The sequence below is a fragment of the Cricetulus griseus genome, chromosome 8 (assembly GCF_003668045.3).
Source record: "Cricetulus griseus strain 17A/GY chromosome 8, alternate assembly CriGri-PICRH-1.0, whole genome shotgun sequence".
Lineage (NCBI taxonomy): Eukaryota > Metazoa > Chordata > Mammalia > Rodentia > Cricetidae > Cricetulus > Cricetulus griseus.
In genome coordinates, this window is record NC_048601.1 from 85,246,507 (window position 1) to 85,273,023 (window position 26,517).

Consider the following 26,517-nt stretch of genomic DNA (forward strand, 5'->3'; position numbering starts at 1 on the left):
GTGTCCAGAATCAGCCAGTTAGCTGCAGAGAGTGACCCACAGCACTCCCTTCTTCTGTGCCCTGGGTTCCCTTCCTCTGGCTCCCAGCATATGCTGAAAGACAGTTGGTATGAAGGACAGGCGATTCTCCTCATCTTTTCACATGCCTCCTGCAGCAAGGATGTGTGGATGGTGCCCCCATCTGCCCAGTCTCCAGTATTATGCTACTACTTACAGACTCAAGGACTATCTACAAATGGCCTACAACCTTTTTTTTTTTTTTCCCAGTAAGCTGTAGCTGAACCATCATATCAAACTCCAAGATGAGCATAATGGATTTTTCCTGATGTTTCAAACCAAGAGGGCCAGATTTTTTCCTCTGTACCTTGTTTTCTGTCATTGTGTGTAACAAAGGATGGCCTAGCAATTGTGGTCTGCTGCCCTTGTATACTGTGACCCTTAACCTCCCTGTCGACTTACTGGTGAGCTTATTCTTTTATCTCTATTGACTAAACTTCAATCCTATGCCATCCCTCAACTCACTGCCAGAGGCTCTACATACAGGTGTTTGGAGATAAGATGCAGCTTGTAGATTAGCATTCTGAGATCTTGGGTGGAGAAGTTCCCTGTCGACCACACACATGTACAACTGTGCAGTTTAAGGGTTGCTGTGGGACCACCACCAAGTGACCATGTTCAGAGTCTAGGGCTAAACTGAATGTTTAAAGTTCTAAAACCTAGGGGAGCCAACCAGTTTATAATTTGAAACAAAGCACAGTGGACAAAGAAAATTTCACACATACTTAATGATGGATCTTCTTCCTAATGCAGTGATACCATAACTCGAATGATAAGTAGTTCTCATGCATGAATTTAATTGAAAATGTTGCTATGGTTTGAATATGAAATTTCTTCCATGACCCAAGTACTGAATGCTTGGTCTCTAGCTGGTGGTGCTATTTCAGGAAGTTTAGGAATGTTTAAAAGGTGAGGCCTAGTTAGATAAAGAAGAACACTGGGTTAGGTATGGAACCATATTCTTGAAGACTGCCCCTGATCTGTCCCTCCCAGCTGTCTGCTTCCTGTTCACTATGAAGGGAAGAATCTCCACCATTCATTCCTGCTGCCCCCATGGTCTGCTTAACAGTACAGGGTCAAGTCTTTCTGCTTTGCTTTTTTCCCCAATTCTCATTAGAAACATGTCTTAAAACACCCATAAATCTTTTGGGCTAAATCCTTTGAAACACAGGTTGCTTTTCTTTCATATTGTGTTCTCAGACATTTTGGTCACAGCTCTACCGAAGCAACCAAAGCATAACATTGGTGTCTGAGAGTGGAGTTGTTGCTCTAACCAAACCTGACCATGTTCTTCATAAGCCCTTCATAACTGGTATATAGGAAGAATTTGAAGCATTTGGAGGCGTAAGTAGAAGAAGCCCAGAGTATTGTAAACAGAGAACCTTGATGGGAAATTTTGGTGGAATCTTGGAAGAGCAGAATGTAATCAATCAAGAATGTGGACAGAGAAGGCCAGGCTCAGGAGGGTTCAGCTAGGAATGAGAACGCTATAGGAAATCAAGTTAGAGATTATAGTATAACACTATAGCCAGAACTTGTTTATAATTTGTTCTTGCCTTGATATTTTGTGTGAGGCTGAATTTAAACTTGATAGATCTGTCAGTGTGATGGAGGAAACATCACAACAACCAACATTCAGGCTGTGGTGTGGTTATTGCTGGCTATTTTTAGCAACATGTATAATGATATTTTGGGTCAAAACAACAGAGCAGATAAATCTGAAAAAAACTTGTAGTTTGATCATCAAATCCTGTGCACAAATGCAGCTAAGGAAGGGAATGCTTCAGAAGAGCATTAAACACTATTAAAAAGAAACCAAATGTTTTCGATTAGGACATTGGGAACAATGACTCCAAGGAATCTTATGAATTGGCCAAACTCTACCCACTGAGGGCTCAAGGGTATGAAAATGTAAGCCTATTTTCCTGGTACTTCTGAGGTGACACAGGGTTTAGAAAGAAGACTTGTTGCTGTGGATGATATTTGCCTTCCAATCCACCATGATGCTCTAGTCTGTAGCAGGAGTTAGTAACCTTGTCATCCTGCAGGCTTTCAGATGGCAGCAGAACCTGGAGCTATCAGGCCTGGCTACCTGTGAGTTAGTTAATTTACCCACCTGATGACATTCTGAAGTGTTTACATCACCCTCAATCTTTCCGCAAGTATAGGGGCAAGTATTGTGAATCGCAGATAGTCTCACTACTCTTGGTCCTTTTCCAACAGTGTGTGTGTGTGTGTGTGTGTGGCGGGGGGGGGGGGGTATGTTAACAAATTATAATGTGCAATTGCAAAATGCAGTAAGAACCGTGAAGTAAAGAGTGTGCTGTTTCATGAACCCTGGTCTGGTCTAAAGAAAAGGGAGAGGGAGTTTGTTCAACTCTGTAGAATAACCAGTATCTCACTTGGGTGGGATGCAGGATTGGGAGGAAAGTAGAAGGAAGAGGGAGGGAGGGAGGGAGAGGAGGAGGGAGGGAGGGAGGAGGGAGGGAGGGAGGGAGGGAGGACAGAGAAGGATTCTCTTAGTGGCCAATATCCCTGGAGCCCACAGCAGCCTGGAAGGAACATGACTCAAACTTGAGATCTCTGCCCTTATTCTAAGCGAGATAAGGCAGTTAGAGGGTCCACCATGATCAGATTTGCACATAAAAAGGATCACTCTGGCTGCATAATAAAGAATGGATGCTGTACAGCTAGGTTAGAGTCAGAAGACCAAAAAGTGTTGCCGTATCCTGTAGCAATGATTCTATTTGACCCCATGGGGACTCTGATACCTTTATTTGAATACTTACATATTCAAAATTTGGGATATAGAGGGTGTGTTAGCTACTTCCCTCATTGTGTGGCAATATATTTCCTTCCATCCCAAAACACCCATGAGAAGAAGGATTCGTTTAGGACCCCATATTCAGAGAGTTCAATCCATAGTGCATTAATTGGTTCTGGGCCCATGGTGAAGTCCCCATCACCTTGGCTGTGTAAACAGGTACAAGAGGAGACTCTTTTCCTCACAAAGACAGGAACCAGAGACAGGAGCAACAAGAAGATGCCAAAGCAAGAAATTGTCCCCAAGGGCATGGCCAATATTGGCATTCTTCCTCCAGGCAAGGCCCCATCTCTTAATGTTTCCAGAACCTTCTGAAATAGTACCACCTACTGGTAGCATTCACACAGCTGCAATTGGGGCATGTTAGATCCAATCACTGCAGAGGTTGACTGTTAGAAGCTGCTTACATAATCGACCTCTTTCTGGGTTACATTAGCCTCCATTGTGTCCTGGACCCCACTTCAAAGAATTCCTAAGAGACACATGGACAGCACTGGCTGGTAAGAGACCTGGACTCTCACATGGGTTGCCTTGACTCTCCATTCCATGGCTCTTATTTAATGTTTTACAAATTGTTATTAAGGATTAAACACAGCACATAGGGAAAAGAGCAGGGGAAATACAGTGTGTGCAATTCGACTGACAAGTATTGAAGCTTTTTTTTTTTTTGCTATCTCTGACACATAAGGACAGGAGGACCTACAGTTTAGGTTTTTTGTTATTGTTGTTGTTGTTTTCTTTGGGTTTTTTTTTTTTTTGGTTTGTTTTCTTGTTTAGCCAGCTCACAGGCAGACCTTTGGCATCAAGAGGAAGAGGCACATTAGGGTGAACAAATTTGCCTTTCGTTTCCTGTTGTGTTTCTCCTGTGGCTTCCTTTGAGGACTCTCACCTTGCTGGAAGGACCTAATACTTTAGGTTTCAAAAAGCAGAAACTGGGGAAATTACTGAAATTAAAAGGTTTCTTGTACCCTTACTGATGCTGAGCAGAAAAGATCCAGGTTCTGGGCAAGGTTCCCTCTGCCACCAGCTGCAGGGTTGGAAGGCTTCCTTTGAACTTCTAGCTAAGATTGTTTCTAAAGGTCTGGTAAGATGGCCCAGTGTGTAAAGGTGCTTGTGGCCAAGCTTACAACCTGAGTTTAATCTCAGGAACCCACATGGTGGGTGTAAGAGGAGATTAGATTCCTGCCTCCTGCAAGTCCTCTGACCTACCCATATTACACACACACACACACACACACACACACACACACACACACACACACACAATGTAATAAAAGTAATTTTAAAAGAATACTTCTGCATTGAAAATTTGGAGTTGAAACCTATGCTACATTGACATCTAAACTGAGAGCAGTGTCCCTGGTCATGGGGAAAGACAGGAGCAGGAGGAAAATTCAGAGGGAGAAGAAGGAATCCTTTCCTGATTGGTTGCAATTGTAGAAATGATAACAACTACTGACAAGCAGCCTGGGATTTGAAACTGTGAAACTGGGTTTTAACATAAATTCAGGAGTGTGCAATAGTCTTTTGTTGTTTCTGCCTGTAACTGTCAGCTGATTGACTCCTCTCTCCTACCAGATCTTCTGCACTTGGAATTCATTTAGGGCATCTTGGAATTTTTCTGATCTATTTCTTGAGAAAGTCCGTTGGCATTGGATATTCCAGGGCTGAGTTTGTTTCCAGCAACATGTAAGTCCTGTGAATGCTATTAAAGTCTGTCTGGATTTAAAGAAAGAGCCTGGCTGATGCTTTTGAAAAAGACCTAACTCTCATGTAAAGTGCATCCTTGTCTCAATGAGCCTTGGTTCAGGGAAGATGCTTCAAAGGGAAGACCTGTGCATAGTCTTCTGACTTGATTTGGGGATTCAAAATCATGTTCAGAACCTCTATAAAGATGACAGATTGAAGGGGATCTTGCGTGTCTAGGCACTCAAGGGTGTTCCCAGCTGCCCACTGCACCTCTTGTGAGTATCACTTTCACATTCATGAACCACAGTGGTAAGGAAGCTCCTCTCACAGGGAATAATACAGAGGTTGTACCAAACCTATCATGTGGCCAGCCTCTTAGCAGGTAGAAATTATTGCTTTATGAACTTATTTCCATAGCCACATGCTAACTCAGTCTCCTCTTCTTCAAAGAGGGCAACTTGGGCACCACAGGCTAGGGAAGGAAAACTGACCTAAAACCCTGCTCTCTTTCTTCACGGTTGTGGTCCTGTCCCACCCTACAGCTCCTCTTCTGACTCTCCAAGTAATAATGAGGCATTAGAATCTGGCTGTGTGACCTAAGCCAAGAACTACTAAAAGCTATGAGAACAGAGAGAGAGAGAGAGAGAGAGAGAGAGAGAGAGAGAGAGAGCACGCTAACTCTCAGGTGTAGATGGAAGTTTGTGTCCTGACTGGTCCCATAGCTGTTTAGTCCCAAACAATACACAGAGGCTTATATTAATTATAAACCAACGAGAGAAACATATATTCATAGCATACAGAAGGACATCCCCCACCACTCATGTATGTGTCTTCATCTCAGTGAGAGCTCGTGTTCACTGTAAGAATGAATGCCCAGCTGCTTTTTTATACTGAACCTGCTTTTTGAGTGGTGCTTGAACACATTTGCTGTCAACAGCATCATTTGATAAGAGGGAATGCATAGTATATAGAGAACTGCCCACAAGTGTAGTTACTAAATGCCCAATCTGATACCCAGAATAGGGCCTCATGGGCCAAGGGCCAGGAGGGAGGTTTGAATTTAACCCTCATTACTGCAGTGACATTCGGGTTTGGTTGCACTTATCTGGCTTTGCTCCTTCCCATATTGGCTGTGACTCTGTCACAAGGGCAACCTTCCCACGAAGAGAAGGCAGACATTGCTATGAAGGCTGCACAGGTGGCAGGCCCTCCTCACTTGGTGTCCTTCAGAGGTGCTGAATCCATTCATTCTTCATAACTCTTCACAGCTCAACACTAACGCAGATGGGTTCTCTACAGAAAGGCATTGTCCCTGCTCAATTCCTCCCAGTGGGTGGGCCTTTTAGCTTACAAAACCCTTTGTCTACACTCTGATTCTCAAACTACAAAGAAGGTTAAAGTAGGACCATTATCCTTATTTTCAAACTCAGAGCTCCAGGGATTTGCTCAGTGTCACACAGTTGGGACTGGAATCCAAGGCCCTTGCTTCTAGAACAGCCAGTTTATTCCCACAAGAAATGATGGGTGCTTTCCCAAGCCACTAGGAGTCATTAAACACACTCTGAAGGAGTGGCTGTAGGTGTATTCCATGTTTAAACAGAAAGTCTAATAAGACAAGAGGGCATTTGTGTTTTCTCAGCAAGGAACCTTCTGCAGATCATTCTGTTGCTGGTGTACTCATGCTGCTGCTCACTTGTCCATAACTGCTCTCGACTTTTTTAAACTTTACAGTGGCCCTTTTCATCATTTATGTTTCAACTGGCAATGTGGTCACAGTCTTATTCCCCTTCACCCAAACTGCAATGCTTGGATAAAGAAGAAAAGAAGTCCTTTGGAATAGGTTGTATGTCTTTGCTAACTTACTTATGTGGTGTTCTAAACTCTCAGAAAAGGTTTAGAGTCATGAAGGTTCAGACTTTATTTACCATGAAGTCAATGGGTCAGTAGCTAGAGTGGGACAGACCTCCAAAAGGAATGTGTGCATGCCTTCTAGGATTGTGTGCAGAACTCAGTAGTCATAGGTTGGCACATTTTAGTTAGAGCCCAACCTGCCTAGACTGTCAGCCTTCCAAATATTTTCTCAAGAGGAAATAAAATCTAGAATTCCATATAGATTTTCTGGATTTGATTCTTGAAAATTAATAGCTAATTCAAGGATTAAAAAAAAAAAAAAAAAACCTTTCCATGAGCTTGGTTCAGCTGTCTCTGTAGATTTCCTGTTCATGATCTTGACCTCTCTTGCTCATATATTCCCTCCTCCCTCTCTTCAACTGGATTTCTGGAGCTTGGCCTTGTGCTTGGGTGTGTATCCCTGCCTCTGGTTCCATCAGTTACTGAATGAAGGCTCTATGATGGCAGCTGGGGTATTCACTAATCTTGATTACAGGGTAAGGCCAGTTCAAGCACCCTTTCCACTATTGCTAGGAATCCTAGCTGGGGTCATTCTTGTGATTCCTGGGAATTCCCTTAGCACAAGGTTTCTCCCTAAGCCCATAATGGCTCTCTCTATCAAGATATCTCTTTCATTAAGTTCTCCCTTCTATCCCTCCTCCACCTCCACCATCCCATTCACTCATGTTCTCATCCCCCATCCTCTCCCATTTAACTCCCCCTGTCCCAAGTATACACAGGAGATCATCTAATTCCCCTTTCCAGGGGGACCCATGCTCCATGCATCCCTCTTAGGGTCCTCCTTGGAACCTAGCATCTATGGAGTTGTGGATTGTAGTTTGGTTATACTTCATTTTACATCTAGTATCCACTTATGAGTGAGTGTTTGTTGTTCTGAGTCTGGGTTAGCTCACTCAGGATGATTATTTTTCTAGTTCCATCTATTTACCTGCAAATTTCATGATGTCATTGTTTACAGCCGTGGAGCCTCAATGGGACGGAGCTTGGCCCTCTGCATGTGGGAGACAATTGTGTTAGCTTGGTCTATTTGAGGGGCCCCTGACAGTAGGACCAGGTCTATCCTTGGTACATGAGTTAGCTTCTGGGAGCCCCTTCCCTATAGTGAGATGCCCATTCTCAGCCTTAATGCAGTGAGGAGGGGCTTGGTTCTGCCTCAACTTAATGTGCTAGGCTTTGTTGACTGCCCATGGGAGCCCTTACCCTTTGGGAGGATTGGATGTGGATTGGGGGAGGCCTGAGGGAGAGACCAGGAGGGACTGGAGGAGGGGTGGAAAGGAGAACTGTGATTGGAAAGTAAAATGAAATTAAAATAGACAAAGACATACATAAGTGAAAATAAAAAAGAAAACATTGTCTAAACAGAAAAACAAATCTTTGTTCTTTATAATTATAAACAAGTCGGGTATTCGAAGAGATTTTCCAGGACACAGGGATGTGTGCAGAGGCATCTTTATTTCTGAAATATCTTTCATCTTTTGCATGTTTGTAAGGGGACAGAAAGACAGAACGGATAACAGCTAGAACTCAGGTGTATACAGAACCATCCCATGCTCCCCATCTTAGGTCTGAGCACTAGATCGTCTGCTTTTCTTCCATCTAATACTCCTCACCTTCTCCCTGTTGGCTGTCTGGTGGATGAAGTCTGTATGCAAAGCCCCCCAAAGGCATGCAGAGTTTACCAGCTGCACAAAAACTAAATGCATACCCATATTCACTAGACCACTCCACCTCCTATACAAGAAAGCATATTTCAGTCTAAGTAAGTGAGACACTGGAAATATTATAACAATCTTCAAACAGCCTTAAATTTTTAAAAATAAATTCCTTACAATCACTGGCATTTATTTACCTACCATTAGTTCATGACATAATTCACAAATGTCAAGACAACCAGCATAGTTAAGAACTCTCATTTTTAACAATAAAATTAATTAAAAGACCTACATAGAGCAGCACTCTCTGCCACCGACATCTTCAGCTATTGCACAGTGGATTGGCTGCCTCTTCTTGAACATTTATAGCATTTGTAAGGAGGGACTTCAGAGTGTGACCAGAGTTGGACTGACAATGTAGGAAGGAAGAAATGAAAAACCATTTCATCAGAACATTCTGTAAGCTAGAGACCAAATGTTCTCACTAGTCTAACTGGCGGCAGTGACCCTGCTGGACTCCTGAGCGGGTATGGTTGATGGTTGATGCTGACTCAGACTGCCCAGCCACCAAGCCAGGAGGAAAGGACTCCTTTTCACCCATGTTCCCTGCTTGCAGACACTGACCTTTCACTTTCCCCTCTTACTTTGGAAAAATATCCTTCTCACTGCATGGAGAAATGGGAGTTCAAGAAGTGGGGCTGGGAAGCAGCTCAAGAGGAAAGATAAGGAGGTGACTGACTGGCAATCTGACCAGTAGGTCTCTTGGGAAGGAGGCGTCTAGATCTTAGAGTCAGTCTAAGACAAAAACGAGAGCAGAGACAAATCTATTTTTTTCCTCTAGGTCACCATTGGGAACTGATCTAACCTATTTACATGCAATCTCAGGGGACATATCTTTAAATAGTTATCTTGTCACCATCCTTTTCATCATCTTCCATAATCACTCTGGGGCTTTCATCTCCGAGCAGAGTCAAACCTGCAAAACAAAATGTAGACCTGCAATTAAGAATGTCCAACTGGAATATCAGACATCCCTGGCATACCAAGACTGCTCTCAAAGGCATAATGACCCAGAAAGGCTTGTGTGTGTGGGGGGGAAGTGGGCGGGGAGAACCAAGTGGCCTTATTTAACCATCGCAGAGGTGTTCAAGAAGACACTGCTCTGGACAGAGGGAGATAGACGCCCAAGCCACAGGCCACCTTCACCCTGTCTTACAGTACGGTGGGATAGCAGGCACAGGGATTTAGGAGGCCTACTGTCTGGGGCTTCAGTTCAGCCACTCTTTTCATCTAAATTGGGCAAGGTAATGTTTTGTCTAAATATTCTGTTCTCAAGTGTAAAAAAGGAACACTAATACTCATTGCAAAGAGGCATGTATCAATTAATAAGATGTTTGTAAACTGTCTAGCTAAAAGCCACCTCTGTGGACCAGTGAGATGGCTCAGAGAATAAAGATGCTTACTGTCAACCCTGACAGCCTGAGTCTGACCACCAGGACCCGTGCAGCAGGAGGAGAGAACTAATGCCTTCATGTGTCCTCCGACCTCCACGGGCCCAGTGGAGAACACGCGCTGCCTGCCACCCCCAATTAACAAATGCGTATTATGAAAAAATTTAAAGCTACATCTATGATCAGTTAAATGATGTTTTTTTGTATTTTATTTTATTTTTCCATAATTTGCTAGTTTATTTCTCATTTGAGTGGAACAGCAAGCCTTACAAAGTCAAACCTAAAAGCATCAGAGAAAACATTAATCTCTGCATGTCTGCTCCCCAGTGTCAGCCCTTGGATTACAGAGGTCACATACTTAAGAGCAAAGGGAGATATTAGAGTATTCACACATGGTGTGGCCACACATTAGCGCGATTCTTTACTTGGAGGTAGTATTAAAATATCCCCATTTTTACAAGATGTAAAGATGTTAGATGAATCCTTACTTAGGCAAAATGAAGTTGTTCTTTCAAAGATTCTCTGGCCTGTGAAATTCAGAAGACTTAATTTCCTTTTTTAAAATTTTGTATACGTTTTCAGGGCTGATCAATTCAGAAAAGGCCAGCAAAGGAGACTTGGGTGGTCCTGCCCATTCTGTGACAGTGGGGCCATTTTAAGAAATGACAAATGAATCTGGGTCAAGACCGGTCCTTGGTCATTTCTGTCATTTCCCGTTAGTCCCCAGACATATTTCCCAACCACAGCCTTGCAAAGCCTACTCCCTCCTCTCAGCAGAGACCTTCCTGCCCATGCAGCACTTTGCAATGATCTGAGCTTGGGGAAAGAAGTTGAGCTCTGCACGCCGCCTTTCCACAGCATTGGTCTCCATTCAACATCAGCAAATTAATGAAAACTATGTGTGGGTCTTAATGACTATTTATTTGATTCAGTTCTCTGTTTATATTTTTAACCAGTTAGCTAGTATTTATCGGAGTAGAAAAACAATTTTAAGTCTGGCTAAGGCTAAAGCTTTGCATAAATCACTTATAAAGCACAGTTGGAGAAATATTCTCTTATAACAGTGGCATAGAGTTAAGTTTTTATTTAGAATTAAAGCAAGTATGTCGGGAGCATGTAGAATTACCTATGCTGATGGCAAAACCATTTAATGTTATGCTATGTTCCATAACTTTCTAGTTACTTTGTATAACCATGAAATGTGGGTCTGGAAAATCTGGGCCAGAGGGTGGGGAGGAGGCCCTGGGACAGCACGAGTAGCAGGAGCATGTTAAGTGGTAAAGGCTGGCCCTTCCTGAAGTGAACCAACCTGCCCACGGGGGCACAGAACATAGTCTTAAGTGCTAAATGAACTGCCATTTTACATCCCCAGGTGACACATTGACTGGAATATTTTATAAGAAAAAGATATGGGATGTCTTGTATTTGGGCTCTTAACAGGGCTCCCAGTTGCTGTGGAGACTGGGAGGTGGTGGAGCTGTTAGGATACAGGCCTAGCAGAAGGAAGTGAGATGCTGGGGGCATGCCCTTGAAGGGCATTGGCATCTCATCTCCCATCCTGTTCTTCTGTTTTCTTTCCAAGCCCCTACAAGGTGAAGGGCTTTGCTCCACCAAACACCTCACTTTGTAGCATTCTGACCTGCCACGGGCTCAAAGGCAACAAAGCCTGTGGACTAAAGCTCTGGCTTTGAAAATTGAGTCAAATAAACCCCTCCTGTCTTTAAGTTGACTTTCTCGGTGTTTTGTCACAGTGTCAGAAGGATGACAAGCACAGCAGCTCAGCAAAGTTCTTTATCCATATCCTGTTCAGAGAATCCACATAGGAATGGGTACGCATCACCGCTGCTGCTTTTGTCCTTGTTGCTTTGAGGGCTTGAGGACAACACAGTCTGAAAAATACTGATGTGTTTTGTCTCACTCCTGGTTTCTCTTCTGAGAAGTCAGAACTGTGTCCCTGAAGGGAGAGGGACACTAAAGCCAGAGCACTTTCCTTGGTCTCCAGGCCCGGCTGAAGAGCTCACAAAAGTCACTCAAGTCTCAGTTAATCCAGTTGGGAAAACAGAATTTGCATTTCCTATAGGGCTCAATGCTGCCTGAGAGACTTGGGCCTGCAATTTCCTTTTCCTTCTATAATTACTCTCTACTTTATATACTGAGGCAGGGTGGCTTCCTGAACCTGAAACTCAGCAATTCAGCCAGTCTTGCTAGCCAGCCAGACATTCCACATCTCTACCTCCTGAGCATTTTGGGTCTACAAGGCAGGCCTCCATGCCCCCACCCAGATAAAAATAAAGCTGGGATCTGGAGATCTAAACTCAAGTTCTACACTTCATCCTTTGAATCATCTCCCAAGCCCAGGCCCATATTCTTTAATGTTCTAAGAATAAATCCCCCCACAGAACCTCTGTTAATATCACTGCACACTGTAGGAATCCTCAAGCAACTTTCAACTTTCCAGCAATCCCCCACATGCACCACCTAGCACAAGACTCAGACATAGTAAGATCTAGCCAATATCAACTCCTCTTTCTCTGTATAAAATAGAATTTAGTGTTTAAGGGATTCTAGGCCTGGATCTTTGTGGGGTGCTCAGCATGCTGTTTCTGAGCAAGATTCCACCTAGACATCATCCAAACTTAGCTATCTTCATGAAGTATATGCGCTTTGAGATACCTTGTTCAGCCTAGACATTCAGTGAGGATGCCTTTGTCCTGGCAGAAAAAGGTGATGGAACAGACTTAGTTGATATCCTAGGAAATGCCTTATCCTCTCTGAGGAGCAGATAGGAGCTGGGGTGGGGGGAAAGAGAGGTGAGCAGGAGGAGAGAAGGAGGGAAGTGGGATTGGAAATTAAAAACAATTAAAAAAAACATATATGCTCCTTAAACCTTGAGAAGCAAAGGTACCACCTGACAAAGGTACCACCTGTCCTCATAAACCAAACTAGGGAATCCTTTTCGCCAGAAGAACAGACATGTGCCATTTACAGAGGAGGTTCTACCCTCTTTACTTTGTATAAGTACTCCATTTTGATTTCTGATTCCCAAATGTCCTATTGGCATTCAATATTTCCTGCTGCACTATCCTCATTTTCTTTGGCTCTTTTTGCCACCAATGTAGACTAAGTACTTCTTCTCATAAGCAGCTCTTGGTACCAGTTTCTAACCAATCACAACCAACACTCCCTGCCATGCAGTTTTCAAGATGGATCCTTGGCAACCATAGGCCAAGTTCAGACAAAGCCTAGGCCTGGCAGGGAAGCCTTGGAGGGTCCATTCAGGCAGTTGGACTTGTCAAATAAACTCATTAACCTAAGGGACTGAGACAGTTAGCACAAGATTTAGAAGGGAGAGTGAATCCTTGTCCAGTTTCCACTTGCCAAGGGTTAATGAGAGATGTCTCAATGGTGTGCTTGCCTGTGAGTTCCTCTCAACATCCTTATTAGAACCAGCGTGAGTCTTTCTGGATACCTGCCAAAGGCTCCATCCATTTTAAGCTTAACTAGCATTGTGGTTACTGCCAATTCTTTACATACTGCCAATTCTTTACATACTAACAGACTCCAGAATTAAAGAACCTCAGCTAATAGAGTAAGGAAAGCCAGCAGCGTCTGCCACTGAAGGCACCGAATCAGAGCCTCACTGACTCAAGGACTTTCACCGTCTATAGAGCCTTCGAATAAACAACACTGTGTAGACACTGCAGTCCTTGAGCAGCCCTTTTGACTCAGTAAGGAGGCTACCTCTCTGGGATACAGGTAGTATGCAGTCAGCATCCATTTTCAGTATTTAGGAAGGAAGGCATCAGCCAGCTTGCATGAAGATGTAATATTTTGTATTCAAGAGAATTTTCCTTCATCTCTCTTCCTAGCTTGACTCCTCATTTCACTTGCCCCAGTAGGTCTCAGATGATCTGTTTGTTTATGTGATTGTGGGATTTCCTCCATACTAATTCCCAGAAGCTAAGTACTAGCTGATAAATACGAGAATAAAGATACTGTGAGGATGGACTGCTGTGTATTCTACACTACCAATATATATGAATCTTCTAAGGAGGCTGCACGCAGTCAGAGTTCAGTACAGCTAAGTTTCCAAAGCTGTGCGATCTGAGTGAGCCAGAGAGCGAGCAAGCAAGAGAGCAGGCAAGAAGGCAAGCAAAAGAATGACAGTCTAATCGGGAGGATACTAGCTTCCTTCCCCACTCTCTCCCCAACTTGGGTGTGAACTTCCCAGAGACAAGGATAATATCTCACTACATTTTTTTTTATTATCTGACATGTCTTAATATAGCTATTGATATTTGTGCATCTTCTCTCTCTTCTTCCATTTCTGTCTCCTGTCTTGACAATTCGTACATAGGATTTGAGAAATCATTCGTCAGCCATAACATGCACAATCCACGTAAGGTGGGGAAGCAGGAATTTTACCTCTTCTCAAGGTCGCACTGACATTTCTGTTTCACTGGCTCAGTGAATTTGACCAGGTCTGCTGAAGCAGGAGTTATTTCTGAGTCTCCTCCACCCCCAAACTCCCCTGGGGAACTGCCAATGAAGGAAAACCCAGAAGGCAGCAGCAGTGCATTCCTCCCTGGGGCACCTGAGTGTGGTGCAGCTTGCTGGGCCAGGACACAGGCCATACCCCTCACACCTCCAGATGGTAAGGCCCCAACCTGCTTCCACCACTCCCGTGACTGTTCTATACCAGCCTTTAAAAAATTATTACCTGCAACAAAGGGAGGCATGTGCAGGGCAGGTGTGTCTTTTCTCCTTGGCCTTTTCTGTTCCATGTCAGTGTTGTGAAGACCTGAGCCTGTTTTGACCTTTGGAACTCTGTCTTGAACATCGTATCTTTTAATTAAGTGTTCTGAAATCACACCTGCATGGTTAGAGGAGCAGAAAGAGGAACAGGGTTAAGTGTACAGATCCTAATGCTGAAGAGGTACATATAGGGTTGATACCTAGAGAAGGCAACACTTCAGCTTTTTTCTTTTCTTTTCTTTTTTGTTTTTGGAAACAGGGTTTCTCTGTGTGGCTTTGGAGCCTATCCTGGCACTTGCTCTGGAGACCAGGCTGGCCTTGAACTCACAGAGATCCACCTGCCTCTGCCTCCCGAGTGCTGGGATTAAAGGCGTGCGCCACCAATGCCTGGCTAGCTTCTCAAATTTGCTTTAAAAAGAGACGAAGCTTCCTATAAGTAAGCGAGAATTATTTTTGTCATTGGGTGTTTTTAATGCCGGCCTTTATTTTGATGGAGGTACTTGATACTGCTGCCACTGCCACCTATCTCAGGAAAGAGAGGCAGAGGAACACCTCTGACTTGCCACAGCTGATGCCGAGGTAGAACCCATTTTCCATACCTAGGAGGGGTCATATCTCTGTCATTCAAACTGTGGGTCACACACATTCATCCTGATTCCTTAATTATCCCCCCTTATGGACTTTCACCCTGTTGCCTCCTCTGTCATGTAGGGGGAGAGGTGTTGGGTAGTGGTGGTTATCCATCATTTCATGTTTCTGTAATAGCCTGTTTTATGAACGTTTCCACAATTACTCATCAGACATAGATCCATGGTTTTGACCCAAGAACTTCTAATTTAATGTTGCTTCTTGCTGCAAATTTCACCTAGGTTTGCATTGTTTGCTTAGTGTCCCTCAAAACATGTTGTGAGTAGAAAGGAGGTAAAAATAAATGGCCAAAAGTAAAGGAGATGGGGGAGGAAGCAAAATAAAACTGTGGAAGAATAAGCCTATCGCAGTATGGTACAGTAGAAATGCTAACTGTCACTTTTTTTCTTCTGGGCTCCAGTGCCATTCCAGCCTCCCCCATGATCACGTGATACCTAGGATTGAGGGAGGGCCCATCTCAAGTGGTTCTTCCCATCAATCTTACGTCCTGGTCCCACCCCATGTCTGCTGGATGTCGATGTTCGTGGTAACTTTGGAAGCCTGTGGGGACTTTATTCTCTGTGTTTTGATGATGTCAAATCTCACGAGCTTGTGGTCTTCAGTTTCCAAAACTCAGGACACTTCCTTGTCACCAACCTCCACTGCTACTGAGAGAAAATTTCTACACTGTAGTCTACGTATGCTACTGCACTATGGCAATAGTCTTTTTAGAATTAAAACACACATTCAAAGAGAGATTCGTGGAGATGGCTGCAACCTGGCAGCAGGTTCTTGCCACCATGCAGAGCTGGGTGTCTTGCCCCTTACCTGGTATGAAAGGTGGGATGTGCAGTGCAGGTGTATCTTTCCTCCTGGGTTTCTTTTGCTCTGACTCAACATTCAGAGTGGCCTGAACATTCTTGCCCTTTCTTGGCTTCTTTTTAAGGTCACAGTCCTTAATGAACTGGTCCGAAAGGTCATCTGGTTTCAAAGAGGAAAAGGAATAACACAAGGAAGTCTTGAGCCACAACCGTGGGGTCTCTAACCACATTTGGACTGCAAAAGAAAAGTCTTTATTTTTATCTTGTCAATGGGAGAATTGGATAAATGTGTGTGCTTTTGTTTAGAGACTAGAAAACTAGAATTCGGTAAAGGTTAAAAAGTGTCTAACCTTTATTTTTATTTTATGTTTGTGGGTGTTTTGTCTGCATGTATATTTGTGTATGCAGTGCCAGCAGAGGCCAGAAGGGGCATCAGGATCCCCTGGAACTGGAGTCACAGATGGTTGTGAACTGCTGTATGTTGGCTGGGACCTGTGCACTTAACCACTGAACCGTCTCTCCAAACCCCCACCCCTAACCCCAGTAAAACTTTAAATTAGAGAAAACAGGAAAATCATCAAGGCAAAGACAAATAAGAAAATATGATCAGGGCTGCCAGAATAGGTTTGAACTCAATTTCTGCAGGACAGAAGGTTCACTGTCCACGGCCCCTTTTGGTCAAGAATCACTTTCCTTAAAAGCCCAAAAGCCATGGGAAACAGAGGTTTCCTGGATCCTGGAACACTTCACTGGGGGTGGAGAGTGAATCTATTGCTTGCCTTACCTCTGCAGGCTGCCTAGTCCTCTTGAAAAGCCCTACTCAGGCTTCAGCATCTACAAGGCTTTCTCTGCCCTATGTCTTTGCAAGGCTCCTTTTTATAGTGTTGTTTTCCATCTTATCTCTTTACTTCCAACAGCCCTTTTACTAGATCCTTTTCAGCCCAACTTCTATGTTACACCATCAGATGTTCTTGTGGTGATGACTCCAGACCAACCACTAGACTCTTGAAAACCTTGTCTTGACAGCATCCTAAACCAGATATCTTTGTCTGCTCTGCTCTCCTATGCATTTATCTGCCATTGTTCAAGCCCTGATCCATTGTTCTGAAATGATTAATCTCCTGCTCCAGACAGAGTCTTCAAGGAGACAAAGATCATAACCTTTTTGGAGTTTCATTCTTAATTGCATCTCTCTCCAACCAATATGCTTTAAATGGAAGTTGAACTAATCTGCGTTCACATCCTTAGTTTATCATTTGTTGATTCTAAGAACTTGGGACTTAATCTATAGACGTGTTGATATCATATCCACTGCTTAAGTGCGGGTGATTCTAAATCCACGAGTGTGTGTTTTGTATATCTGGTGCATGTAACTTGCTCAATACCCCACCTACTGTGCCATTGCTCAGCCAGCGCTTCCAGTAGATCAACAGGAGGCTCCAGAGTTGTCAGTCTTTCTTTGTCATCCTCAGACCTGACTTTCTCAGCTTCTGGATATTAATAGCATTTTGGCTTGGGTAATATTTTAAGGGATGAAGTCAGTATTATTTCTGCTATTACTTTGTGCTTTTAAAATCATTTCAGCCCATGAGTACATATTTGTTCAATATGCACTTGAATGAATGGACTCAAATGGACTTCGTGTAAAGATCTATTGTATTAGGATTCAAAGAAGCTACACAACAAAGAACCTGCATGTTTTGTCTAAAAGTTCATAACCCTGGCCTGCATGCAGTCTGCAGCGTTAACTAACCCTTTCAGCTCTTCCCTGCTCCTCCCTCCTCTCTTCTCTTTTCCTTTTGTTGGATCTCTTTCCTTCCTCTCTCAGCAGCCCACTCCCAGAATTCTCTCTGTAGCCCAGGCTGGCCTTGAGCTTGTGATATTTTTGCTTCATCCTTGTAAGTGTTGGGGTTACAGGTGTATATGGTTATACGTTTCTCCCATATTTCTTCCTTCCTTTATACATTTCTTTGGGAAAATGTTCAGATAAACTTCTTTAAAATATTGAAGATTAAATATTTGAACATTCCACTATATTTTTGTGGGTCCAGACGTACCCTGTGTCATTAATTGCTCTATACATATATGTCTTAACAGCCTAGTATCTGTCAAGTCATTTATTAGATTTGAAATGGTAAGAAATTATTCTTGACTTCAAGTTGCTTATAGTGAATTGGAAAGATAGTTCATATGTTTAAGCAAGACTAGAAATATTTAGTAACTATATACTGCTGTGCTTGAATAATACACCATCACAATATATAAACAGAACAAAAATCAGATGTCATGGTTCCCTTTGGTGACACTGAACAGTAAGCTTTTTCTTTAACTGGAAGTCACCTAATAGTCTTAATCTAATCAACACTTATTGAGACTGTACTCTGTGAGGCTCCTGGATTTTGTGAAGTTCACATACATAGGAAAAGGAAGTGTGGGGAGATTTTACTGATTTCTTTGCAGCACGTGGGCTCTCCCAGTTTATCAATGCCTATATTTTACCAGTTGTTCAATATTCATTCCATTCCTGAACAAAATATCTCATTAATCCCCACACTAAGCCTACAGTTATTCTACTGTCATCTCCAGTTTGCAGATGTGGCCAGGTTATTGCTAAGGATCAAGTTAGGCTCTTGGAGCTATTCCTCAGCTATATAGTCTACCTGGCTGACACTGTGATTCATCAAAGTTGTTACCACATAGTGGTTTATTCCCCCTTTCCCACGTTATACACACCATGGGTGTTGATTGAGTGACGTTGCTTAGGACGGGTGCTGCCCAGCTGTGGGGTTCCTGGAGGCATAGTTTGCATATGAATCTATTAGTGGCAGGCTACAATCCAAACCCAAGGTGCTACTTGGCACCTAGTACAAAGAGCAAGACATTTGTTTCAATTTTGATTTTCATTTCAATTGTAATTTTTCTTATTTTTCGGAAGAATCCTGAACATAAAATATCTTGAAGGCAATCGAGGAGGGGGAGATGAGACGAGTCATAACCAGACAAGGCATTAACAAAGGCTATGAATATGCAAAAGGCCCATCTATCAAAAGTCTGAGTGTCTCATTTTTAGAAATGGGTAGAGGCAGAAATGTTTTTGGTGTTTTCATTACAAAGGTTATGCAAAAAGTCAGTTCTGGAAAGGAAACAGATTGACAATAAAGCAGAAAAGGGCTATTTAAAATTCTGTCTTGATAGGCAAAGAGAGATATTTGAAATATTTTATTGGCGCTACACATGGGGTTTAAGTGTGCTGGAAAATACTGGAAACAAGCTATATTGCCACATTCCATTTATTGCCTCAAAAATGCTCTGCCTGGGACTCTATCACATTCAAAACACAGGACGATGGTTCTCTGCCTCTCTCTTGTCTCTCTCTAATTTGAATGAACTTCTCTCCAGTATTTCAGCTAATATTTACATGGCGGACCCCACAGACCCATGGCTATTTGCCTGTCCATCTGGTGTAGGCTGTCACCAGAAGGCACAGTGGATCAGGTTTCAAGGGGCCTTCTCTCTGACTCGCCTGAAAGCAGGATGGCACAGAACCCTTTGTCTGCCTTACAGGATAGGCATTCCCAAAGGAACACTTACCTGAGCTGTCACAGTGAGGGTCAAACTTGTCCAGTATGTCTTCTGAAAGCTCCAGAGGCTGCACTGGCTCTGTGGCCATCATCTCAGTGGCCATCCTGAGTGGAAGGAAGAGGAGAGAGAGAGAGAGAGAGAGAGAGAGAGAGAGAGTCTTTCCAGCACTGGAGAAATTAAAGGCAGTAATAAGTACATAAGTATGCCTTCTGTTCATTCATTCACTCATTTATTCAGTAAATCTATTGACTGCAGAGTGATTATTATTGCAGGTCCCCACTCAATCCTTTTTTGTTCAAGTCTGATTCTTACAGTCAATTGCTAAATTTGAAATGTAAGCCAAAATCAAATGAATCACACACACGTACAACACACACACACACACATACACACACACACACACACACACACACACACACACACACAGAGAGAGAGAGAGAGAGAGAGAGAGAGAGAGAGAGAGAGAGACTGTGTCCCTATTGGAAATTACTATATATCAAATGTTCATTTCTTTGGCTACTTAAGGGTTCCAGAATCCAATCAAGTCTAAATTAGAAATGAGCTGCATAAGAGTTAAACATCAAGCATACACCATGTGTGTTTTCTGTGTTGAGCTCTACAGAGTATGATTATATCTATAAAGCAGATGAGGAATGGGAGCATACAAATTCACAATTAATTTTGTTGTCACACATCTTAGTTAAGCTTAGATCAAAATCCAGTCCCAGTTAGTTTTAGTCACTTTAGTATCTTAAAATTAAAGTGAATTCTCTGAACTCAGGCTTGACTAAGGCTCCAGGTCCTCACAACTGTAACTTATAAAAGAGCCCAGTTGCCTCCTCATACATTTCATGAGGGCAGCAGTACCCAGAGATGGAAAGCGTGTTCTCTGTGAATATTTCTACTTTCTTCCTAGGAATTCCTGATGTAAAAGCCAGTTTCTTCCTGTCCCCAGATTCCTGTTTTTCCTGGAACACAAATCCATGAACTTTCCCCATGATCAGTTACAGCCTTGTCCAGAAGGAGTGAAATTCTGCATAGATACATGTCTAGACGAGAAATACATTAGCTGAGGTTTCCAGAAAGTCTTCATTAGATCTGTTTCTTCTGTTCCCATCTGATAATTTATTGCTGGTGTCCAGAATACTAAGGGTAGGGTCAGGGGGAGAAATGACTAAGGTTAAAATGATCAAACTGATCATCTTCTCATGAGAGTCCAGAGCCTGCCACATGCAGAGAAACCACAGATCATCCACAGTGACAGTTTGGGAGCCCAGAATGAATTAAGTCCTTTGCCTTAGAAGACTAAGCCATTCCCTGGGAAGGCTAAGGGATTCTCTCCCATGAGGTGAGGTCATTGCAGAGCAGATGGGCCATTAGCTGATCACTTGAGCCTGGCTTTTAGTGTCATTCTTAGCAGACTGTGTGAGTGACTTCAGCAGAAATCAATCCAAACCATTGTTCTTAGTGTCTGGGTAGAGAGTGCCAACTCCTTGGAACCATAAGGAAGTGTGTTGTAACCTTCTGTAGATTGTCCTTTGTGCCAGTATTTTTGAACAGGGAATTGTCACGCAGGAAGAGTGGGCTCTATGCTGAGGGTGCCAATGTGACAGACTCAACATGGTCTTATTTAATGAAACTTCCTCCTTTATGCAATGGATGCCACAGGTATGCTGTTAATCACCCCATGGTGACCTGATGAAAGTATCAATCCTCAGATTCAGCTGAAGTTGAGAGACTTTAGACTGACCTACCATGACTCATGCACTCAACCAGAATTATTGCAGCAACTCATACCCTTACTCTATCTACACACTTGTCAGGTGGGTCTACAATACTCTCCTTCTCCTCTCCACCCAAAAGAAAATTGCTCCTTGTACTAGGACCACATTTCCTTTGAATCCAGTAGTTGATTGGTTATTTACTTTGGATCTATGTTTTTAAGCCATACAGACCTTCCCCATAGAGTTACTGTGCAGGTGGGTTCAATCGTCTCATGTTTAACACAATGAGAGCACTTTCTATTAGATGGCTACTATTATGTACCATTGTCTATGACAGCTGATGAGAACCAGCTGTGTAACTGAAAAATCCTAAGAAACAATAGGAATTTTCACTTTCGTGTGGATGCTGAGTTTGGGGAGAGCCCACCTTCCTCTGAGGTAAGCCATCTCATCAGCAGTGGACCACCAAAGGAAGGGCCTACCCATGGCTGGTGAAGTATACATGATCCAGGATGTCAGAGTCCCCTGGAAAGGCTGGGGTCACCAATACCTCCTCAAAAATCTGACAAGGGCTCCTCTCAAAGACAACTCCAATTGCTTTGTCTATTTAGGAAGTGATTCTCTTTTAAACTGGTGTGATTGAAATCTAATGTTGTGGATAGATAGATAGATAGATAGATAGATAGATAGATAGATAGATAGATAGATAGAAGTGGCTGGGAGACCATTTTTATGTTACAATAATATTAGAGATAATTAGCAGAGATATGTTTTGCCCAGAAGAATGAAAGACACAAGACATCATCTTGGATGATGTCATTATGACTGTCCTGTCACGAAATCTTCAAAGAAAATAAAGAACTTCTAAGAATGATGAGGGAGTGTCAGATTCAGAGTTGTCTCATTGATGGAGGTCACTGTCTGTAGAGTGCTGGTATGAGATGAACAGAGCCCTGTCTGTTCTCCACTCCCATCCTCAGAGGAAAGGAATATCCCTACCATGGGAAGATACATATCTGTCTCATTCCTGCTTCCCACTCTGCCCATGCATTCCCTCTTAGGCTCTGACTGTGTCCCAAACATGTTGTCGTAGAGGACCCTGCACTTGTCTTGATGTATGGGGAAGGTTTCTTTGGCTCCCTTGCCTGCTGATTGTAATTTGGGGAGTTTCTAGGGAACCAGTTATTTTCTTCAAACCTAAATAATTGGCCCTTTGGGTCCTCAGATTCCAACCCCCATGCTAAGGCCTTCAGAGGCAGTTTTTCACAGAGACTTTTCACTAGGGTGTTTTTAGTCAAGTGATTTGTGACTCCTTTGCCATTTTCTTGCCTTGTGCTGCCCCAGCAGGGTCTCTGATTTCTAATTTTCCTCAGCATAGGCCCACCCACCCTCACCTGAAGTCAAATGTGCTGTGGGAACCAGGGCATTTTCATTGTGTAAGATTCACAGGAGGGCCTCTGGGAGCCACGACAATCTCACGCACTATTTCTACAGCCAAATGTAAGTATTCACAATAAAGGGTGCAAGGACAGACTCCAGGAAGATTTCTAACCTTTCAGGTCAGGGTTTGCTACTGAATGCATTTATGGGGAGCTGTATAACAGCAGCACCATCTTTTGTCCTTTCTGTTTTTCGGTCTCAGAGAATAAAAGGCTGATTATCCTGAGTGTTTTCTTTGTGGTTATTTGAGACAATATGAGAGGCCCATGAATAGTGTGCACTAGACCAACAGACTTAACTTCAGGATCTTGGGGGAGATATGTTAAAATCTTGCAGCTTTCTTACTAACTCTTCTTAAGGGACCTACCCTTTCTTTCTGCTGGAATACCTGCAAATGCAAATACCACTGGGAGAGAAGACCTGTAAGCTGCTATCATACTGCACAGCCAGTGCTGATGACAGCTGTCACTTAGAAGATGCCTCATTAAGTTGCCAAAGAGCCAGAGAGCCAATGTGTGTCAGGATAGCTATGACAACTCAGATGCACACTTTGCTGAGGCTAGTCTCCACTCACCCAGGCTAGCTTCAAGGGGACAGCTGTGCTGCCTCTGCATGCACAGAGGTCACAAGCTGGCCCAGGCACTTTGTCTATTCTCTGAAGAGTGTAAGGATATACATTTTAATCCATGGGCAGGACATTGACCCAAAGGTGATACACTGTGAGGAAGCTCGAACAGAAACAGTCTTGGTTACCTTCTCCACTCTCTAGCTGGGTAGGAAGGTATTGTCTTGCAAAATTAGCCTTCACATCTGTGCACTTTATCCTGACCAATAGGTCAAGAAGCAATAGCTTTTACATCTGTAACTAGGTGTGCCAAATGCTGTTCCCTAGGGCTGTTGAGAGTGCCAGTGCCCAGCCAGGCACACTCTGACCCTTCTGTGAGTGAATGCCTTCTTTGCTCACTTACTCCCTGGGATTATAATACTTATATGTAAATTATTCTAGATTGTCACACCAATCCCATCATAGTTCTGGACTTTTCTAAAGCTGTTAATGAACTTAGCATCCCCAAAGGCACAAAACAAAGACAGAACACCCTTTTCCAGGCCTCAGGATCCACAGAAGCAGGTTTCAGAAGTTGATGGGTACTCTCTTAACCATAAAGTATTCTAAAGAACATCCCCAAACAATTAAGTCTAGCTTTACTTGATGTACTAAAAGCTTCAGAAAAATTATATCCACAGTCCAGTGTAAATCTGGTTAGTATTCCCCTTGACTTTGCACAGTTCATATCCTTGTCAACCTCTTTTAGCTGAGGGTTAAAAGCCCTAAGCCTGCATGCAGTCTTCCTCAAGGACTGATTGTGCCTTGGAATAGACTGTCAGGAGGAACTGAGACAAGTACACTTTGCCCAGATGGACAAGGCTTCCCTCCAGTGCAAAGACACATCACCCTCAGCTCCAAACCTCACAAAAGATTTCATTTGGGAGGATGGGGATGGTCACAGAACTCAGGACCCTCACACTCCCAGAAAATGGGTGTGACAATTGTGACTTTGTCTGTCCCAGGGAGCCCTAGCTTAGCTTTGCACACTCTGCTTTGTCCCACCAAACACAAGGAAGTTACCAGCAGTAAGTTACTGGTAGCTTGCTTTACTTTTTCATCACATAAGTTCCTGAGGTAAAAATCCAAAGCACTTACCAGTCAGTGCAGGTGCTGAGCTGAGAAGGCAGAGAGAGGCTAGAGGCGGTGTGTTTCTCAGGGCTGGGCTCTTACTCTTCACTGGCTGCCGCTGCCCTGCTCCAGCTCCTCTTATCTAGGGACCAGCTGCTGTGGTTGCCATGGGGATGTTCTGTTTCTCAAGCACCGGGCCAGGGGGATGGAGAGGGAGTGATAACTAACTTGGTCACTGCTGTTCTCTGCAGCAATGATTGTGTGTGATAAGCAAAAGCACATGGAAGGAGTCTATGTTGAGTTCTCAGAAATCTACTCAAACCAACCTGGGAATCCTACCTGGGAATTCTAAAAATTCAGCAGTAGATTTAAAACCCCCTTTTTCCCCAGAGGTAGGGTTGTCTGTCATCACAAATGTGGAAACTGAGGCACAGAGGTTAGCAGCTTGTCATTGAAAGGTCATAGCAAATTTCAACACTCAAGTTGCTGTCAGTTAAGTCCAGGGTACAATGTCACAATGAGGAAAGGCACAATGGTGGTGCCACTCACTAACATTTACAGACTGTTAACAATCCAAGTGCCATAGTGCCAGGCACCCTTCCAAATCCCGTTAGCCCTGACAACCTTGAAGTGGACGGCTGCAGTAACCATCATCTTAACAAGAGAGAGAGAAGCAGAGAGGCCAGACCGTTACCACAAGTGTCCCAAAGCTTTACAGGTTTTTTTCAAGGGGACATGAAGTCTCACAGAACCCAGAATCCCATCACACTTGGAAAACAGATGTGAAAGTGGTCTTACCATTACCAAACAGCAAGAGGAGGGTTTGAATCCAGCAAGTAATGCTAAGTTTCTGTTCCTGGCCAGTCTGTCCTACTGTTTATCAAAGAACATGTCAAAAAGCTCAAAGCATAAGACAGCAGCCCCTGATCACAATTTTTGGGGGTGAAAAAACAAACAAACAAAAACATATGTGGACCCAAGTAAGCCAGTAAGACATGCTGTCCTGGAAAGAGTAAAACTCTATATTCTGGGTCAGCTCATGCCCTTTGCCAGGTTTAACACACACACACACACACACACACACACACACACACACACACACACACACACACACACACACAGAGAGAGAGAGAGAGAGAGAGAGAGAGAGAGAGAGAGAGAGAGAGGAAAAAAGGAGGCCTTTAATCCCAGCAAGACGTAGAAAGGTCTCTGTGAATTCAAGGCCAGCCTGGTCTACAGAGTGAGCTTCAGAACAATCAGGGTTGCACAGTAAAACCCTGTCTTCGGAAATCAAAAACCCAAAACCAAAAAGAAAAAAAAATAGAGGCTGTCAAATGACGGCTTGGGAAGGAAGGTCCTCAGTCCTCACTGGAAGAGACAGTGACGAGAAGTAGCTCCCTGCTTCCAGCTGTCTGACAGCTCACCAACAGCCTCGATGGCCACTCTGTTAGCAGAGTCTTCATTCCAAACATAACTGGAAAGGATACACTTTCTTCCAAAATGTTTACGTTTTCATTTCAAGGATCTTTTTGAGGTAATGGTAAATTAGCATACAACTTCAAGAAATAATTCGAAGGAACCCCTGTAGTCCCTAGGCAATCCTCCTGCCCCCAGTGGAGACACCTTGACAAACTGGCACAAGGCCAGAGCTACCACAGGGTGTTGATGTCATCATCTGCAGGACAGGTCTGACATCACGTGGTTCCCTCACCAGGTGTGTATATAGGCAGATCTCCCTCTCCCCCGTTCATTCCTTTACCACCAGCCTGTTCGCTATTTCTGTGATTTGTCATCTCAACACTGTGGTAAGCATGGAGTCCTGCCGGGGAAGAAGGCTGTGGCCTGGCACTTCCTTTTGAGGGTACTCTCTGAAGATTCATCACTGCATGCACCAGTAATGCCTGCCTTTTTATTACAGGGTCCTACTCTGTGGTACCAGTGTGCTTAACCATTCACCTACTGAAGATCACTGGGTTATCCCCAATGTTTGGCTGTTACAAGTAAATCTGCTCTGAACATTGTGTAGAGGATTTTCTGTGAACAAAAACTCTTGTTTCTCTTGGATAAGTGCCAAGAAGTGCAATATCTGGCAATCAAATGTTTAATGTTATGGTACCATACAGCATCTGTACCATTCCCATTCCCACTAGTGGAGTGAGAATGCTCTGGTCTCTTATCTTCAGTAGCTTTTTGTATTGGCACAACTTCCTAAACACTATTCTCATTATGTGGTGATAGCTCATTGCGATTTTAATTTGCATCGCCTAAAAGGACTGTTATATTAAACATTTTTTGGGTGCATATATATT

The 26,517-nt window shown here is 43.4% G+C and overlaps 1 protein-coding gene across 1 annotated transcript; it reads right to left on the minus strand.

Annotated features, from left to right (window-relative positions):
* Window positions 1-9,029: 9,029 nt before the first annotated feature.
* Window positions 9,030-19,472, minus strand: Ppp1r17 (protein phosphatase 1 regulatory subunit 17). Its single transcript, XM_035448562.1, has 4 exons — window positions 19,379-19,472; window positions 15,795-15,947; window positions 14,305-14,457; window positions 9,030-9,109 (listed from the first exon to the last, which is right to left on the minus strand). Exons 1-4 carry the CDS (start codon window positions 19,470-19,472, stop codon window positions 9,030-9,032), a joined length of 480 nt encoding a protein of 159 aa, XP_035304453.1.
* Between the last annotated feature and the right edge of the window lie 7,045 nt (window positions 19,473-26,517).

What these genes read in the sequence shown, in the direction of transcription:
- Ppp1r17 (XM_035448562.1), bottom strand. Translation starts at nt 19,472, where the DNA reads ATGGCCACTGAGATGATGGCCACAGAGCCAGTGCAGCCTCTGGAGCTT. An exon ending in CCCTCACTGTGACAGCTCAG is followed by an intron (nt 15,948 to 19,378) that starts GTAAGTGTTCCT and finishes CTTTGAAACCAG; the next exon opens with ATGACCTTTCGGACCAGTTC. An exon ending in CATGCCTCCCTTTGTTGCAG is followed by an intron (nt 9,110 to 14,304) that starts GTAATAATTTTT and finishes TTTGTTTTGCAG; the next exon opens with GTTTGACTCTGCTCGGAGAT.